This window comes from Lynx rufus, unplaced genomic scaffold (assembly GCF_022079265.1).
Source record: "Lynx rufus isolate CCGP_SWC_20201006 ecotype Redwood Valley unplaced genomic scaffold, mLynRuf1.p SCAF_1, whole genome shotgun sequence".
Taxonomy (NCBI): domain Eukaryota; kingdom Metazoa; phylum Chordata; class Mammalia; order Carnivora; family Felidae; genus Lynx; species Lynx rufus.
Window position 1 is genome coordinate 11,387,054 of NW_025814823.1, and position 19,349 is coordinate 11,406,402.

Below are 19,349 nucleotides of genomic sequence, written 5' to 3' on the forward strand. Positions count from 1 at the left end.
CTTTAGGTATGAGGGTAGGTTGTTTTGAAATTTGTTGCTGTGCTTACTTTAAAGATATTGTTGAGGAAGTTCATTCATTCAAAAAATACTTGTTGATTCCCTGCCACATGTCAGATACTGTTCGGGGAACTAGGGAAACAGCAGCGAACAAAAGAAAGTGTCCACTGTCGTGCAGCTTGTTTGAGAGTCGGAGGAGGCAGTCAGTGCTGGGGAATGGGTGATCTGTGCCAGAAAGGAAAATTAAAGCAGGGTGAGAGGCGGAGGGGATTTCAAATGATTGGGGATTTCCTGGAAATCCTCTGCAATAAGTTGATGCTTGGGCGAAGGCTTGTGTGAAGTGGAGGAGAGAACCACGTGGCTCTCCAGGACAGCTCTGCGGCCAAAAGGAAAGCTAGAGGTGAAGTCCCTGAAGCTGGGTGGTGCCAAGCGTGATCACAGAACAGCAAGAAAGCCCAAATGACTGGCGTGGCGTGGGCAAGGGTGCTGGTGGTGGGAGATGAGCCAAGGGAGAAACAGCAGGAAGACCGTGTAAGGCCTTAAAGGCCATGGTGTAGAGTTTGGACTTCATTCTGAGTGGAGAGGAGAGCCACTGGAGAGTGTGAAGCAGAGAGAAAGACATGAATGAACTCCTGTTTTAAAATCACTGCTCTGGCTTCTCTGTGGAAAAACAGACTGTAGCGGGGCCAGGACAGAAGCAGAGAAACAGTAGGGAAGCCATTGCAGTAACCACGTGAGAGAACATAGTGCCTTACCGTGGCAGTGATGGAGATGGTGAAAAGTGGACCTATTCTGGATATATTTTGAAGGTACAGCTCACTGAATATGATGCCAAGTTACCTAACCTCTATTTCCCTTCTGTCAAGTAGGGGTAAGAGGTACCCATTACTGGGCTATTAATTATTAATATAATGTACAACGCATAGAAAAGTGCCTGGTACAAAGTAGGTATTCCCTGTGTTAGCTCCTAATGTACTTATTTTTATTATTACTATTATCCTCATCATCATTATCATGATTATGAGTTGGATGCGAGATGTAAGAGAAACGTCACAGATAGCTCCTGTCCTGAGCAAACTGGAAACATGGAATTGCATTTTACTGCAATGGGGAAGACTGGAGAAAGCCCAAGTTCTTGCAGTGATGAGAATGGTTTAATGTTTTCTTTTTGCATGTCTGTATTTCCCATTGATCTGTAGTGCGTAATTGTATATTAGATTATCAAAACATAAAGGGACTAAAAAATCTAGTCAAGTAATGCTAACCCATTGATCCTATGATTCATACTCACCAAATGGGATGGTTAGAGAGTTATTTTTACTAGCCTAAATTTGTAAGATTCTTTCTACAAACACCAAATAGGGAAGACAAAAATCATCACTCCCTAAAAATAATGCACTCTTGTCTTTCTCACCCTATAGATGACCCGATTTCTCCGTATACGGGCTGGCTGTTGACTATTACAGAGACCAAACAGCCACAGCCCTTACCCATGCCTTGTACTGGAGGATGCTGGGCCCCCCTGGTTGACTACCTCCCAGAGACTATCACTCCCCGGGGACCCCTCCACAGGTAAGTAGCATCTGTGGGTAGTGGGAAGCGACTGCTTAGATCTGACTGGACTTTTCTTCCCATGAGAAGAGGGAGATCATTCCAGGTCCTGTCAAATGAAATGACCTTTGAAATCAGAGGGACCATGCGTGACTTTAATTGCTGTTCTCAGCACATTTGGAGCGTTTGGTTGACTAGCAACCAATGTGCAAAGCTGCCTTGTAACTCAGAAGTTTTTCTTGATGTAATCTGGATGTGGATATGCATTCTGTGATGATTTTTAGATCGTGAGTAACTGGAAAAGAGGGCCCTTTTCTCCTCTTCCTCCCTCAGCTCTTATTACCTAGCCACGAGTAAGACTCCCTATTTTGTGATTAGCTCAGCGAAAGTTTCTTCTTTCTGTGGAATTCTGTGCTTTTTCGGAAAATAAATTCCATTCCCTGGAATAAGCGTCTCGCATAATTCTTCAGCAGGGCTCAAGAGCTGTATTTAATTGTGACTTAATGATCTGTCAGTGTGTTTCCATCCTCTTCAGAAGTTACATTAATTTCACCATGTCATTGATTAGGTGCAATATTGCTGTAATTTTTATGACTGAGATGGTGGTGGATCACAGTGTGAGAGAAGATTGGGCTCTTCATCTACCATTATTACTCCATGCTGTCTTCTTAGGTAAGATTGGATCGAAGAGGAACTCTGGACTATGGGGTCAAAACCCTACAGACACAATCCAGAGAGCTTTCCTTTTACATTGACGTCCTGCTTTCCACAGTTCTGAAATATTTAGTCTCTTCCATTTTTCATCGCTTCTATGTGACATCTGCTCTACAATCTCAGTTGATCGGTCATTGCTTAAAATTGCCCTATTTCTGCACTATACAGTGGTACCTCGCTAATGCTATATCTATAAAGATACCCGAAACATATTGGGCCTCTCTGAGGGTCTTCGGCTAGATGTGATCGATTTAAAGCCGTGAGATACTGTCCGCACACAGACAGAAAGAAGACAGAGCGCAGCAGGCCAAGCACTGAGATTTTAAAATAGCCAAATGGTAAAATAAAAATGGGAAGAGGAACAAGCCAGGGAGGCTCAGAAGTTTAGTTAGAGAGCGATGAACAAAATTAGAATCCCTTCAGTTAACAGGGAGACCCAGGGAAGAGAACATCCCAGGAAGGAGGAATGCTAACCATGTCAAAAGCTACTGAGAGGTCAAGAAAAGTCCATCTATCAGCATTTTATGAGAACATTTGATTTAAGGAATAAAGCATTTTTCCTAAGCCCAACTTCTTTATGTTGGTAACACAAACAATAACAAAGAAAACTGAACATTCTTTCAACATGTTCCTCCTGAGTAACTTGGAATCTTTACTATCCCTGGAATCTAAACGAGCTTAAAACTTGTTTATACTAAGAGATTCCACTTTTTGTTCCAGGTTTGGACCATTACCGGCCTGAAGTCTTTGAACACAGCAAAAAATTGCTTCTTCACCTCTTGATTGCCCTCTCTTGCAACAGCAATTTTCATGCCATTGCTTCTGTGCTCCTGCAGACTCGAGAGATGGGTGAAGCTAAGACTCTAACAGTTCAGCCGGCTTATCAACCGGAGTATCTCTACACAGGTAACAAAAGAAGGAATAGCAGAGACCCTGAGACAGAATCACAAATACGAAGATAACTGAAGGTATCTGTGGAGCCCAAATTAACTTCTCTAACGTGATCACCACCCCCCTACAACTTGCCGAGTGAGCAAGTAGGAGCACAATAAATGTGCACCATTTCACTTGATGTTAACTTGGTTTTCAAAATCCTTCAGTATTGAATATTTTCAAATGTCTGTTTCCTTATTATTATGATTGCTGCTCTCATTAAATATGTTCCTACTGATACATTGAAAATTATGTCCTTCGGCCAAGAGCATCAGTCTAAAACACTGAAGGATGGGAATGCCCAAGACAGTGACGACCTCCATCACCTTGAGAGCAGGTCATTGCCAAGGTGCCAGGTGTATTGCTGTGGACCTTCTAGTTCCCCTGAAGGAATTTTCACCCTTTTAGTGACTGCTTTTCCTGGAAAGCACCACAGGTGGAAGTCTACTAAGAACCATGGCTGTTTTGAAACCAAAATGTTCTTTTTAGAAATAAGAACAGAAAGCATTAGATGAGTCATGTTTGAGTCTGTGTCCAGCTATTCATGAAAACTTTCCCGAAAGAGTTGACCAGTGGGTTTCATTTAGAATCAGAACGTTTAAAATACCTTAAAATGATAGCGAACTAACATTCCTGAACATTTTGTACGTCGCATTGGTGCTGGATATGGTATGGCACTTCATATGTCACCGTATACATTATTCATCACCCTGAAGACGATGTGCCTTTTACTTAATACTTGTACTCAGTGCTGTCTTGTCCTTTGACAGACACTAAGATTTTCCTCTGGGAAACAAATACTGCGTTACTAAGTCTGAGACATAAGGACTACTGACCTCAGTTTAAGCCCTTTAGTTTAAACCAACCTACACTTAATTGAAAAGAACCCATCAACAGCCACTCAGAGACACAAAACTCCTCACTATAGACGTTAAATTAAAAGAATCTGAAGACTTCTGGCTGTCCTAATTCCCCAGGATAAGGATGTATTCCATTAAGCACATGGTCTTAGACTGAGAACATTGCAATGCCCGTTAAGTTGTATATCTCTGAGTACATCAGTTTTGCATTCACTATACCACTCTTGTGGCATACAGTGGGGCTTTACAAAACAAAACACAATGTACCATAGGCAAGACAAATGGTGGAAGCTAAAATGATTGAATCTGTAGCACACGTGGCATACGAGTACAAAGGGTTTGGAAAATGTCTCCTTTTCATAAACATTGATTAATTCTTACTGAACACCTACTTTCAACTGCGGTTGCTCTCAAATCCAAGCTAAAAAAAAAAAATCGAAGCTAAAAAAACCTGTGTGCTAGAAATTATTGTCTTTATCTTATTATAATAGGAAAGTTAGCTGCAGAGAAATTATATAGACTCCCTGAGATTGCACAGCAAATGGCAGAGATGATATTCAGGCCCAAGGCTTCTCCTGTTTCAGTGTATCTTCAGACCACCAGAACTATGTACTTTTTGCAATTATCAGGTAGGAGAAAAGGGATGATGGCGTATCTACATTTTCAAACCAGCAACACCCAGGGATGTAGAACGATAATCAAATATGGGTGGGGAACAAACATAATATTTGTTGATTCCGTATTTCTTTGACTACCACGAGACATACTTTATCAAAACATAGCAATATCCACATAATATTCACAGTTGTAAGCACATTTACTCAAAACATAACATCTATTATTAGGTGCTCGTATCCTCAACACTGGTACCATTTCACATATTTAAATGGTCGAATACGCAAGAATAATTTACTAACAGCACAGGTGGGTCCAGATGTATAGGGGAACTGTCCGTCGGCCTGTGCACATATGCATGTGTGTGCACACAGACGCATGTGCACACGCGCACACACGCAGACACCACTTCTTTTGCAGAAAGCATCAATTCAAACACCAGGCTACAAAATAACAGATCCCTCTCCTATTACCCAGTACACTCTGGTTTACACAGCAGTGCAACTATTCCACAAGCAAGGAAAAACTATCAGTCTCGTTTCATCATAACCATAGTTGAAATCAAATGTTTTCTCCAAGAGATCCAAATAACTACACCCCCCTGTATGCTCACCTCCTAACCTCGGTAAGCACCCTGCCTAGCACATTCTACCTTGACCTTCTTGTCCCACCAGGTGGCTTTGACTTCCTGAGAGAGGACCAGTCGTCCCCAGTGCCAGACTCGGGGCTAAGCTCCAGTTCCACGTCCTCCAGCATCAGCCTGGGGGGCAGCAGTGGGAACCTCCCGCAGATGACCCAGGAGGTGGAAGACGTGGACACAACCGCTGAAGCGGATGAGAAGGCAAACAAGCTCATTGAGTTTCTGACGACCAGGTAGTGAGGGCTCAGGGGACGCAGGCCTGTTTTTGGGTTGGTCTTTTGGGGAAGTGGCATCACTTTAGAACTTGACAGATGAAAAGGCGAGCCCGTGATTTTAGCAAAGCCTTCTTTTCTCTTCTAAATTGCATCTGCTGGAGTCTGTGTACAAGGCAGATACTGGCAGAAGTCTGAGATCCCACTGATGGCACAGTTGACAGGCAGGAGGTTTCGTGTAGAAAGACAATGCAGCAGATGGAGACAGGACACGGTAGCGTCCCACGGTGAGGACGACTTTAATCATCTATTAGAGCTGCCGGGATCTGGGAGTTCTGAGACTTGGCAAAGCACATCCTCTGGAAACCAAATATATTAGCCACGGTCGACCCAGGAGCAGCTGCGGAGGGGACCATTATCTGCTCTTCTCATCCAGAGCCATTTATAAATGGAAGTCAGAAACAATAGGAAGCATGATGGGAAAGGAAGCAAACTAATAATCAAAATCAAGAAAAGCTGCAAGCAAGCCATCCTGTCTTTTCAGCTCTTCTTCTGGTTCTTCCACTGAACAATTTAGCTTGTCAGGCTTCAGAATGTCTAGCACCCTGAGGTGCAGTATTTGCATCAAGAAAATCATGCTTACCTGGGACTCTATCGCGGGGAGGGGACCCTATCCTTTCTCATTAATCCCAGAAGTCCAGTCTGTATAGTTGTTATCTGATACCCCCATGATCTTTCTTTCTCTCAGGAGTGCATCAGTTCATGCAAAAAATGAAAAAAGAGCATTTTCTTTCCTCAGTTAATGATTCAGAGTATTTGCAGTTCACAGCTCAATACAGGACTTAATGAACAGGAAGCTAAGGAGGGGGGGCCTAATGGTAACTACATCCAGGATATTTCAGAGACCTGAATGGTCTGTGGGGAAGAAAAGTGTGCTCACCACTCAACACTGTCAGTACCTTGCATTGGGAAGAGTGTCCTTCTGAAATTCTCACCTCTGGCTCCATCCTGTTCTTTCTGTTGAAAACCAAGTAGATAACAGAGGACGCATCTTCGGTTCATTTCTACAGTATTTGGTAGTCTAATGATATGATCCTGATAAAAGCATTATCTCTGCAAATCTAAAATATACAAATGTCTAAGTCTGTATGCTAGTTAACATTTTATATCATTTTATTTGACAAACATGTAGCACCTGTTTTGTATAAACACCGTTCTGGTGAACTGAGAGGTTTTCACTTGGTGAGTAAATTTTGTGAGGTTTTCATTTTGTGAGTAAAACATAAGAAAAAATATGCCTCCGTGAATTAGCTAGATCCCTTCTGAGTGTGCTCTTAAGCTTTACCAGACTGAAATTTACGCCCCCATTAATCACTAAACTTTCAAAATCACATTGCACCTTTGGAGTTACAACTGCATAGGTGGTTTTTAAAATACAAAATGATTATATTTAAGTGGTTATATTTTTAACGTTTTGTATGTTTTGTTTAAGGGCATTTGGTCCACTTTGGTGCCATGAAGACATCACACCCAAAAATCAAAATTCAAAGAGTGCTGAACAGCTTACTAATTTTCTACGTCATGTTGTATCCGTATTTAAAGACTCCAAATCAGGTACTTTATCCAATTTCCCCAAATGCCACTTTCACCGTTTTCTGTAATGGAGCATATTCTTCCCATTATAACCACACATTATACATACATACAAACATATATACGTATGCATATGTGTAAATATATGGTTCTATATTTGGCACCGACAGCAGGAGAATATTCATAGGGGAGCCTTGAAGCTTATTTCAAATGTGCCTAAGTGAATGATTGTTAATGTCATGTATTTTTGCGTTATGCTCTATCAAATAATTCCCAGAGGTCACTGTTCACCTTGCTGCGTCTACCTCACTCAATTTAAACTACTCCCTCTAATATTATTTTTTTTCGAGAAGGCCATGACACAACACATGCAGGAAAAGATGTTCAACATCACTGATCATCAGGGAAATGCAAATCAAAACCACAATGAGATATCACCTTACACCTGTCAGAATGGCTAGAATCAAAAAGACAACAAATAACAGTGTTGGCGAGGATGTAGAGAAAGAGGAACCCTCACGCACTGTTGGTGGGGATGTAAATTGGTGCAGCCAATGTGGAAAATGGTACAAAATTTCTCCCCCAAAAATTAGAAATAGAAATATCATATGATTCAGTAATTTAGCTACTGGGTATTTACCCAAAGAAAATGAAAACACTAACTTGAAAGGATATATGCACCCCTGTGTTTATTGTAGCATTATTTGCAGTAGCCAAGATACGGAAGTAACTCAAGTGTCCATCCATAGATGAGTGGATAAGGAAGATGTGTGTGTGTGTGTGTGCACGCGCATGTATGCGTTTGCATGTATGCGTGCATGTATATAGTTGTAGATATGTATTCATTCCATATATATTCCATTGATACAATATGTATATTTTATACATAATGGAATGTATATAACAGAATATATAATAATGGACTGTCATACAGCCATAAAAAAGGACTAGATCTTGCCATTTGTGACAACGTGGATATACCTACAGGGTATTAAGCTAAGTGAAGTAAGTCAGATTGAAGAAAAAAATTGCAACATGATTCTACTCATGTGAAATGTAAAAAACAAATGCATTAACAAAAAGCAGAATCAGACCTATAAATAGAACAAACCGAGGGTTGCCAGAGGGAAGGGTGTAGGGAAATGGGCAAAGTGGATGAAGGGGAGAGAGGGATACAGGCTTCCAGTTATGGAAGGAATAAGTCACGGGACTAAAAGGCACAGCGTAGGGAATCTAGCCAATGATAGTATGATAGTGTTGTAGTGTTGTAGTGTTGTATAGTGATAGATGGTAGACACACTTGCGGTGAGCATAGTGAAACATACAGAGAAGTCGAAGAAGTCAAATCCCTGTGTTTTACACCTGAAACTAATGTGACATTGTGTGTCAAGCATACTCAAATTTTGACATTTTACAAAAAAGCAAAGGCAGCCATGAGTAATAAATCTTACTGACTGTATTCAGACTCAACTGTGAAAAACTGTCAGATTTGAAAACTGGTTTAAAAAAGAATTTTGTGATAAAATGTCTTTGACTTTGAAAGTATTTGCTAATAATTCCTGTGCCGATGATCATTCAATATTCTGAACACACTGTGATTCTTATGTAGATTATAATAACATCAGGATGTTTAAGCCCTTAGCTACATACCATTCAGATTCGACTTGGCCTGGGCTGATCTGTGTGTGAAATTTAAATCTGGTTCCTCAGCGTAATGCAACAACTACCCCTACCTTTTTTCACACACCAGGCTGACCAAATGAAATACAGCTCGCTAGCTTTCTCAGCTGCTCTGATAATTAGCACATCTCACAGTTTGAAACATTCCAGATTAGCCACATCTCTTCTCATTATCAGAGGGTGCTTTCTAAAAAAGCAAAAAATACTGATAAACTGAAACGAGTTTCTCATTTCAGGAATAGGAGTGACATTTCTTGTTTTGAGCTTGTTTGGGAAAGTTTGTGAAATGTCACCACCTCTTATACTGCTATTTCCCCCACTTAGAAGTCACTTAATAGTTGAATATAACCCAAAGGAAGAAATTTACTGTTTGTGTACAAACCCTTAATTGGCTTAAAATCTTTGATTGCATGAAGACGATGAAAATGAGAAAACTCATGAATCCCTGTACTGTTTTCCCAGAGGATGCTTAGAGTCTGAGTCTTTTCACATCTTGCCCCAGACATTTTTACTCACTACAGTTTCTTTTTTTTTTTTTAATTTTTTTTTTCAACGTTTATTTATTTTTGGGACAGAGAGAGACAGAGCATGAACGGGGGAGGGGCAGAGAGAGAGGGAGACACAGAATCAGAAACAGGCTCCAGGCTCTGAGCCATCAGCCCAGAGCCTGACGCGGGGCTCGAACTCACAGACTGCGAGATCGTGACCTGGCTGAAGTCGGACGCTTAACCGACTGCGCCACCCAGGCGCCCCTCACTACAGTTTCTTTATACATCTCTGCTCTCGGCCTGTTTCCACTGTAGCACAATAAAATATGTTCCTGGAAACACTTGTATTAAACAGGGTAGCATAACTGCTACAACACACAACCCCCAAAGCTCAGAGGCTTAACACAGTAGAAGGTTACTTCCAATCACATAACAGTTCAGTATAGAGTTGAACTGTTCAGTTTAAAGAGACTTTAATTTAGATAGCCTCTCTTAAGGACATTGGCATAGTTTGGCAGGTGGCCTTCCACATGGTGCTTCAAAGACCTTCCTTCTGTGGCTCTGATCACCTCGGCTCAGAGGTCCTCAGCCCTCTTCATCCAGCCAGCAGGTGGAGGAAGAGAGTGAGTGGAGGATTACTCCGGAGGAATTTACACCACACGTGGCTCGAACGTGGCTCGAACGTGGCATCCATGCTTCTTCCCACATTCCACCAGCCAGAACTCAGGCACAAGGCCACCACTGCAAGAAAGGCTAGGAAATGTAGGTTTGCTGTGTGACACGTTAAATAGCCTTTCTTAAGGACATTGTCATGTCATTGGTGGCACTGTCACCAAGAACATGGTGGGGTGCTATAGTCCTACCAGTATAGTTCTAGCCGTCAGGTCCATTCTGATTTCAGTAAGTTTTGTTTGTTGACCGAGGATCTAACACCACACATAATAAAATTAAGTAGGAAAATGAAACAAAATAAAGGTACAAATTCCATTTTGAAACACGATCCATTCATAAATTGTGAACTGCCTATATGGGTTTAATCCTGTATTTCCTACCTTGAATATGCCTAAGTCCATTTTCCAGGGCCCTTTGTTTGCTCTGTAGGAACATCCTCTCATATAATCCAAAGGTCCCTAGGGTCAAACAGCCAGGCAGCAGCTAAGAACAATGACATTAAATGCTCCCTCCTGGTTCACTTTCATGTGACCATCAAATGTAACACGGAATCCCCTAGATCACAGAGACAGCCAAAATCACTGTTTTCATCTTGTCCTCTGACTTTGTAGTCAGTTTTTCTCCTGCAGAGAGGCACAGCAGAGACTACAGATCAATGGCCCAGAGTTCAATCATGTGCTTTACCTTACATTTTCACTTCCTTCTGATCAGGTGGTTTCCTGATGACTGAGATTACCTTCATGCTATTGGAAGAACCAATATTCGGGCGAGAGTTGAGATGATGGTTGCCTTCTTGGCAACATCTGCATTTCAATATCTGCATATTCATAGACTATTCTGAAGAGCAAAGACTTTGGTAGAGGCCTTGGTTGTGTTCAGAGTTGATGCGATCTATTAACAGCTTTCCTCTGCACAAGTACTCTGAAAACTTGTTCCTAACAAATTCTCTTATGAAAAAAGGAGTGAAAGTACTCTATGCAAAAAAGTACTTCAGAAGAACAATGTAGAAAAATGGTAGGGCAATAAACAAGAATACATTTGTGAGTATATTCTGTGTCAGACACTGTACAAAGCATTTTTTAAATCGTCGAATTTTCACAATGACTCTATGATACAGATACTATTATTCTCCAATTAAAAAAAAGAAAATAGGGTCATAGAGACTACATTTCTTTTCAGAGTCCCAAAACCCCTTGTTCAAAACCAGGCAGGACCACCTTGCTGCAAAGCTTCTGACTCTGCTACACTATGCCTCTTTAAGATCTGTTCAAATTTGTTGTTGTTGTTGTTTTAACTCTAAAATGGCTCATTCTTAAACAAGTACCGCCAGAGGATAGCTCTTTGCAGTTAGCCTGATTTAAACCTATCGATCACTGATGCCACAGGGTTTTCAGAGTATAGGTTGACCATCTGCCTCTTGGTGCCTAGGTTTCCATCTGGAGCAGCACTTGAGTGAAGTTGCATTGCAGACAGCCCTCGCAAGCTCTTCGAGGCACTATGCCGGTCGGTCCTTCCAGATATTCCGGGCGCTCAAGCAACCTCTGTCAGCACATGCCTTGTCTGACCTTCTCTCCAGGCTGGTGGAGGTGATTGGAGAACATGGAGATGAGATTCAGGTACCACCAAACTCATTCTCCTTCTCTCATGTCAAAGATGAGGACTTAACGACTTTCTTTGAGCCTTCTTTTTCTCGCCAATTATCTCAGCCGTGTGGGCATATACAATTTATTTTAAAAATTTCTGGATGTGAACTTTTATATTTACAAAAATCACTTTGGGGTGCCTGGGTGGCTCAGTCTGTTAAACGTGCAGCCCTTGATTTTGGCTCAGGTCGTGATCTCACAGTTCATGGAATCCAGCCCCGCATCAGGCTCTGCATGGACAGTGGGGAGCCTGCTTGGGATTCTCTCTCTCCCTGTCTCTCTCTGCCCCTCCCCTGCTAGCGCTCGCGCTCTCTCTCTCTCTCTCTCTCTCTCAAAATGAATAAACTAAAAAAAATCACTCCAAGGCGCATTGTTCTAGAAATTCAGTGGATATTGTTTTATTGAGCCAACAACTGAAAATCCCCTGGTGACTCCTTGGTTGTTTTTGTTGTTAGTGTTAGTTGACTGGGAATTGGGGAATTATTTGCACTGTTTTTTCCTTTTGCCACCAGCCCCTAGGCTGGCAAAGGACAAAACCAGGATGCTGTTGTGCAGTCTCCCCACCCAGAGAAGGGATCTCCATCATATCTAAGCAGAACACTACCCCTCTCTGTATAACTAACCCTCAGTACACTGAGAAGAGCTGAAGAAGTAATGGAGACAATAGATGCCACGAGAAGACCCTGGACATAGATCCCAGGCACTGGGGTGCATTACAAGCATCACAAGGGCATTACAAGCTCTGTAGCTTGGGCCAAGCCTTTCTTTCCCTTCTTTTCCATCAGAAAAGCTACTACACCCCAGGAGACTAACACACGTGTGAACTCCAGCCTCTTTTCCTCTTTCTGGACATTAGATGTGCTCTTCAAAATGTCACTGATGCACAGACCTTCTCCTACCTCAGCTCTTAATTTCTGGCTCAGATATTGACATTCTGTATTTCAAATGTCCACCATTCCCCTCATCAAGGGGCAACGATTGCCACCTTAGCCTTTGCTTCTCCCTGCTGGATTTAAAATGAGATTGACATGTTGAGGACGTCAGATCTAGGGAAATAAATCTTGGTGATTACCTGCTAACTGCTAAGCCATCTGAATTTCCTAAGTGGCCGTTAAATTTTGTTTTTAGACTCGGTAAGTTAAAGTAGCATAGATTGTCTAGCACTCAATGATATTAAAATTAGATTTGAATAAAGTTTGTGTTAATTAAATTTATCTTCAGGAAGGGAACAGTAGTTTTAAGCAGTACAAAATGTTATCTTTGCATGTCTGGCAGGGTTACGTAATGGAAGCACTCCTTACATTGGAAGCTGCTGTGGATAACTTGTCTGACTGCTTGAGGAACAGCGATCTCTTAACGGTATTATCTCGGTGAGAAGAAGCTTAATGACTTTTGAAATCAAATATGCTGGACTTAATATTTGAGACATGCCTGGACCTTGGGCAAAATCCAAAGAACAAATCTAGTTTTTGAAGTACGACATTTTCTTTAGTTTAAAAAAAAAAAAGAAATTATAACACATACAGACACATGTTATATAAGTAGTTTTACACATCAGAAAGATAGAGAAGAAATGTTAGTTCTAAATAATACAAATAGTAATCCTTTCTCATTTTCTTTTTTAAGACTTTGAGTGCTTTTTCAAATTTTATATAATAATTATCCTGTTTATTTCATTGTAAACAGAAACCAAAACTACTTATTTTTTTGAATGAATATATATAAAACTCATCTGAACTATCACTAAAAACAGCTGGGATTAATGTCGATTTTATGTGAATATATTCCTATCTTAGGATCTTCCTTTTTTATTTTTATTCCTTTTTCTCCTGCCAATGTTTAATTACCCATTTCAAATCATTCACAATTCTGTATTCTGTTTATATAATTGAGCTCATTTTGCTTGAAATTGAGTCAGTGATGTTATCATAAATCACACTGAGCCTTGTTTCACTTTTAAGTTGGACATTTTTTATGGATAGGTAATTTTAGTATGATTACTAACATCATACATATTTTTCTATATAAACCTACAGATTTATCTCAATCAGTAAGAATTTAGCAGGAATGTTGATAAAGAGTTTTATCTTTTCAGCCTGAAATAGGCTTAGAGATAATTTCTCATAGATTTTTTAGAAGTGTAAAAAAATTCCTTTGATGCAGTTACTTTTTTCTTTCTAGATAATATCCTTTCCATTTCTGTTCTCCTTATCAGTCAGTTAATAGAATACTAAACTTTGTGCCTATCAGGTACACTTTATTTCTAAATTACTTCTGCCCAAATTCAAACAAAAATATACATGAAAGATCAGTAAACTTTACCACCAACCCCTCTTGTTTAGCCTTTCAATATGTATAAGTAGGTATTACGTTTTGTTGTGGTTTTGTTGGTAAGGGTTCTCACTGTTTGTTTTTGTTTTTTTCATAGCTTAAGTTTAGGAATAAGGAAATTTATTACTTTAAGTTTAAGAGTAGGGGGGGGGGGGGGGAAGAATAGATAGTGTTTCCAAAGAATGATTTCCCTCCCTTATAGTTTGTCAGTGGATCTTAAAAGGACTGGCTCTTCACTGAAGCGTGTTGGCTTTCTATTGAACTTTTTTATTTTTATACCCAGCTCTTCATCACCAGATTTAAGCTCTAGCACTAAACTAACAGCAAGCAGAAAGAGCACAGGACAACTAAATGTGAACCCTGGGACAGCCAGTGGCAATACAGCAACCGCAGAACGGAGCCGGCATCAAAGAAGCTTTTCTGTGCCCAAGAAGTTTGGTGTTGTCGACCGATCCTCAGACCCACCCAGGAGTGCCACACTGGACAGAATCCAGGCTTGTACCCAACAAGGCCTCTCCTCAAAAACCAGAAGCTCATCCTCCTTGAAGGACAGCCTCTCAGACCCATCACACATAAACCATCCAACAAACCTACTGGCCACCATCTTTTGGGTCACAGTGGCTTTGATGGAATCTGATTTTGAGTTTGAATACCTAATGGCCTTAAGGCTGTTGAATAGACTACTGGCTCACATGCCACTTGATAAAGCTGAGAACCGAGAAAAACTTGAGAAACTCCAAGGGCAGCTCAAGTGGTCAGACTTCTCAGGGTTGCAGCAGCTACTGCTGAAGGGATTCACCTCCCTCACCACCACTGACCTTACCCTGCAGCTTTTCAGTTTGCTGACACCAGTATCCAAAGTATCCATGGTGGATTCATCCCAAGCCATTGGTAAAGCCAATATCCCTCATTCTCTTGCACAGTTCTGATGGTTGTTGTGTTTACGTTTGGTGTAATAAGATAATGGGCTTAGTACATTTAACAATTCTGTTTAGAAATGGTTGTTGGGGAATAGTTTGTCATTTATTCCAAAATTACACCTAACATAAATCTTAAAATTATTTACACTGTAGAAGGCATTTCTAAGGCAATAGCATAAAAGGTACAGAAGTAATGTATATATATTAATACATATTAATATATATTAATATGTATTAATTATTTCTTCATGCTTTCTAGATCGAATTGCATATACAGTCAGTTTATTCCATTTTTCTTGTACAGATAAGCATTTTTTTCTCTTTTTTCTTAACTCCTAAATCTTTTTCTTCTTAGCCTTTTTCTCCCTCTTGAAAATTCTCTTGATTCCCTCTTGTTTTGAATTAAGCCAAATCACCAGCTGTATTTTTAATATTATGACATGTGACCCAGACTTCTTTTCATGAAGGTATAGCTTAACACAGTAGTACTAAGCCATTACTTACCATTTTAAAGAGTCTTCTTTTACTGCATTACATGAGTAAGACTTAAATTGGTTGGCTTACATCCTCTCAAACAAGCTTTTCTTAAAATATGCTTTCTGATAAAAGTTTCAAACTAGTGTTTTTGTTCATCTTTTTTTTTTTTTTTAATTTTTTTTTTCAACGTTTATTTATTTTTGGGACAGAGAGAGACAGAGCATGAACGGGGGAGGGGCAGAGAGAGAGGGAGACACAGAATCGGAAACAGGCTCCAGGCTCCGAGCCATCAGCCCAGAGCCCGACGCGGGGCTCGAACTCACGGACCGCGAGATCGTGACCTGGCTGAAGTCGGACGCTTAACCGACTGCGCCACCCAGGCGCCCCTGTTTTTGTTCATCTTAATCTGCTTTTAAAAATCTGTGCCAGTCATCCTGATTCACAAACAGTCCATAGCAAGACAGTCACCGTGTCTCAGAATTACAAATCTACTTCAGTGCCTCCTCTGTAACTGGCGTCATTGTTGTTGTATGCTTTTTCCCTGGATTTTGTGTTCAAAAGACTGCGTTTGCATCCCCTCAGAATAAAATCTGCAATATCCCTTCCCACTGTTAACAGTTAAAATGTACCATATTCAGCTGTCTCCACTGCATCTTCTCCGATCCAGGGTTTCCACTGAACGTGTTGTGTCTCCTGCCCCAGCTGATTCAGCATTTTGAAAATCCCAATCAGTTCTGCAAGGATATAGCCGAAAGGATTGCGCAGGTATGATTTCTGGTTCCACACTCAAGTGGGTCGATATGGGCCTTCAGGAAGGTCCAACGCGGAACAGCAATTACCCAGAGAGGGAAATGAGTTTCCCAAAACCTGAGAATAATGATTGAGATTGCTAGTAATTGACGTCTCTGAGTAGCTGATGCACATTGTCTTTTGGTTTCATTATTGAGAAGACAGGTGGAAAGAATTTGTGAAAATCATATTAGCTAATTACTGAGATAAGTGCTTTTGCAGCTTACCAAAAAAAAAAAAAATATATATATATATATATATCAATGTGCTTTCCAGATTCCAGAGCAAAATTGCAAACCTATCTTTTGGCACAATTGCTAACACATCTCCCTATTTGTCAGGCAATTTTATCCCTAATTGATTCTCTTCTTTTAAAGGTGTGTTTGGAAGAGAAGAACCCCAAACTTTCCAATCTTGCGCATGTCATGACCCTTTATAAAACACACAGCTACACGAGGGACTGTGCCACATGGGTCAACGTGGTCTGCCGATACCTTCATGAAGCATATGCTGACATCACCTTGAATATGGTGACCTACCTGGCAGAGGTAAACTCATTAGGGACAAACCTATTATCGTTTCCATGGCTAAAATATTTATATGGAATGGATAATAATCTCTTAATTTCATTTACTGAGTGCCTATTATATATTATCATAGATGCTATATGGAATCTTTTTAAATCTTCACAGCAAGCCACTGATGTAGATTCTATTATAATAAAGAATCTGAGGCCCAACCAGGTTAAATAATCTGCCATATGTTTAAAGCCAGCCTTTGAACTGAGGTATAACCCACCTCAAAAGCTTAAAATCCTTCTTTTTACTACAGTAATATGTGTCAGAACATTCCAAAAATGGAGAAATGTTATCTTAATTACCCCAGGTGTTCATATGTTATTTAAGGAGTTACTATGTGGCTTGATATATTTAATGGTTGTTGGCTCTGAACCAATTACCCAGCATATATTTTGAAGTAAACTTTTTATCTTCCTTTTTTAAGTTTGTTTTTAAAACCGGAATGGGATTCTTTTGTGCCCATAGAAATGTGTTTCTAGCACACTTGTTCCAAGCCCCTGTTGTCCATTGGTGCTGGAAATACACAGCAAATGAAATGTATTCTGTGCAGCACCTCCAGTCACCCACTAGCTTAACCCACTAGGTCACGAAACCCATGAGGCAAGTGGTCACTGACAGCCATCTCGGGTTAGCATGTTCACTATTGCTTTTGTCTGAGGGATATGCATGCATACGTCTTGCCAGGGCCTTTTTGGAAGTGATGAGGCCGGTACCTTCAAACTTTTCTTTCAGATACGTCAACAGTGTAGGGTGCAGATAAGTTACAGAATCAATCATTGTCTGAAAGGTTCCGTAAGACTGAACCTGAACCTAGAAGAGGGTCCTTGCCCCCTCCATCTGCGTTGACAGTTGGTCCTGCAGGATTTTGATTTGCAGTCTGGGTCAGCAATGTGTGAGCTGTATTCAGAATGTCAACACCCCAAAGAGCCTCTCTTATATGCCACCCTGCTGCTTTTGACAATCACCTTGGTGACATCTGCCCCACAAGAGCCGCTAAGAAAACACACACGTACCGGAATAACTGACGCAAATGCCCCGCTTACAGACGATGCCTGTTTTAAAACAAAGTGAAGTGTAAGTTAGCAAGGAGGCAAGACTTGTTTAGATCACTAGACAGAGTCAGTCAGAGAAAGACAAATTTCATATGATTTCACTCATATGTGGAATTTAAGAAACAAAACAGATGAACATAGGGGAAGGGAGAGGGAGGCAAACCATAAGAGACTCTTAACTACAGAGAACAAACTGAGGGTTCCTGGAGGGGAGGTGGGTGGGGGCTGGGCTAAATGGGTGATGGGCATTAAGGAGGGCATTTGTTGGGTTGAGCACTGGGTGTTACATGTAAGTGATGAATCACTGAATTCTCCTCCTGAAACCATTGTTAACTACACGTTAACTAACTTGAATTTAAATTTTTTTTAATAAATAGAAAAAGGAAAAAATAAAATGTAGAATTTAAAAAGCTTCGCAAATACAAACGGGATGTGGCATATACATACGTACATATTATTCGGACTTAAAAAGGAGTGAAGCACTGACACAGGCTGCCATATGGATGAACCTTGACAACTTTATGCTAAGTGACATAAGCCAGACACATAAGTACAAATATTATTGGATTCCACTTGTACAAGGTGCACAGAATAGGCAAATCTACAGAGACAGAAAGAAGATTAGTGGTTACCCAGGGCTGGGGGCAGGGGGTGATGGAGAGTTAGTGTTTTATAGTTAGCAGAGTGTTTATTTGGGATGATGAACAAATTCTGGAAATAAATAGTGGCAGTGGTCACACAACAATGTGAATGCACTTTATGCCACTGAATTATACACTTAAAAATGGTCAAAATGGTAACTTTATATTATATATATATATATATATATATATATATATGTTATATACCTATGTTATATATATATATGTTATATATATTTTTTTCACTGTGAAAATAAATAAATGAAATAAATAAGTGAAAATAAATAAATAAATAAGAATAGATTACCTAATTTGTTCTATTCAGCCTTTGTCACAAATTGTCACTACAGATTTTGTTATCAACTTAATTTCCCACCATGCATAAGATATACTAACTCCTATTTCAAGTACGCACAGGCACATATGTATAATTATAGATCGCTGTGGTCAGGATTGCCAGTGAATCTGTTCTGTTCACTTAACAGTAATTTTGTGTGTGTATTTACATGTGTTAACATAGCTCACATAGTGTCATTTTCAACAACTGTGGGATTCTAACAGGTTAAGATAACACAATTTGCTTAAACATCTCCTCTTTTGCTTATATTCACAACTTTTTTCTATTACAAGTGGTTCTTTTATGCAGACTTCTTATCAGATAATATTCAGGTTATTTCTTCTGGTGGCACTTCCCAAAGTTACTATCCAGGTGAAGGAATACACAAATGTAGTTGTACACATTTGGGAAATTGGTCTCACAGACACTTTCCCAGTTTACGATACTGTCAACAATGTATAAATGTGTTTTCCCATATCCTCACTATATTTTATTACTCTATTCCTGTTTTCAACCTAATATTTTTATTGGTACTTTAAAATTATTCTCTTTATGTATTTCCTTTCTAGGAATATATTTCATTTTTCCACACAATAGATTTGTATAATTGCCCATTTCCTCCTACA

At 40.1% G+C, this 19,349-nt stretch overlaps 1 protein-coding gene across 3 annotated transcripts in view; it reads left to right on the forward strand.

The window, feature by feature from the left end:
- The window catches only part of FRY (FRY microtubule binding protein), a 263,906-nt gene that overhangs the window by 192,073 nt on the left and 52,484 nt on the right, over window positions 1-19,349 (forward strand). For all 3 annotated transcript variants that reach the window (XM_047078564.1, XM_047078572.1, XM_047078581.1), the window contains exons 37-46: window positions 1,419-1,569; window positions 2,117-2,220; window positions 2,983-3,168; window positions 5,345-5,543; window positions 7,015-7,136; window positions 11,384-11,571; window positions 12,874-12,968; window positions 14,213-14,820; window positions 15,994-16,091; window positions 16,493-16,663. In XM_047078564.1, coding sequence (XP_046934520.1) covers window positions 1,419-1,569; window positions 2,117-2,220; window positions 2,983-3,168; window positions 5,345-5,543; window positions 7,015-7,136; window positions 11,384-11,571; window positions 12,874-12,968; window positions 14,213-14,820; window positions 15,994-16,091; window positions 16,493-16,663 — 1,922 coding nt within the window. The remainder of the gene's footprint in view (window positions 1-1,418; window positions 1,570-2,116; window positions 2,221-2,982; window positions 3,169-5,344; window positions 5,544-7,014; window positions 7,137-11,383; window positions 11,572-12,873; window positions 12,969-14,212; window positions 14,821-15,993; window positions 16,092-16,492; window positions 16,664-19,349) is intronic.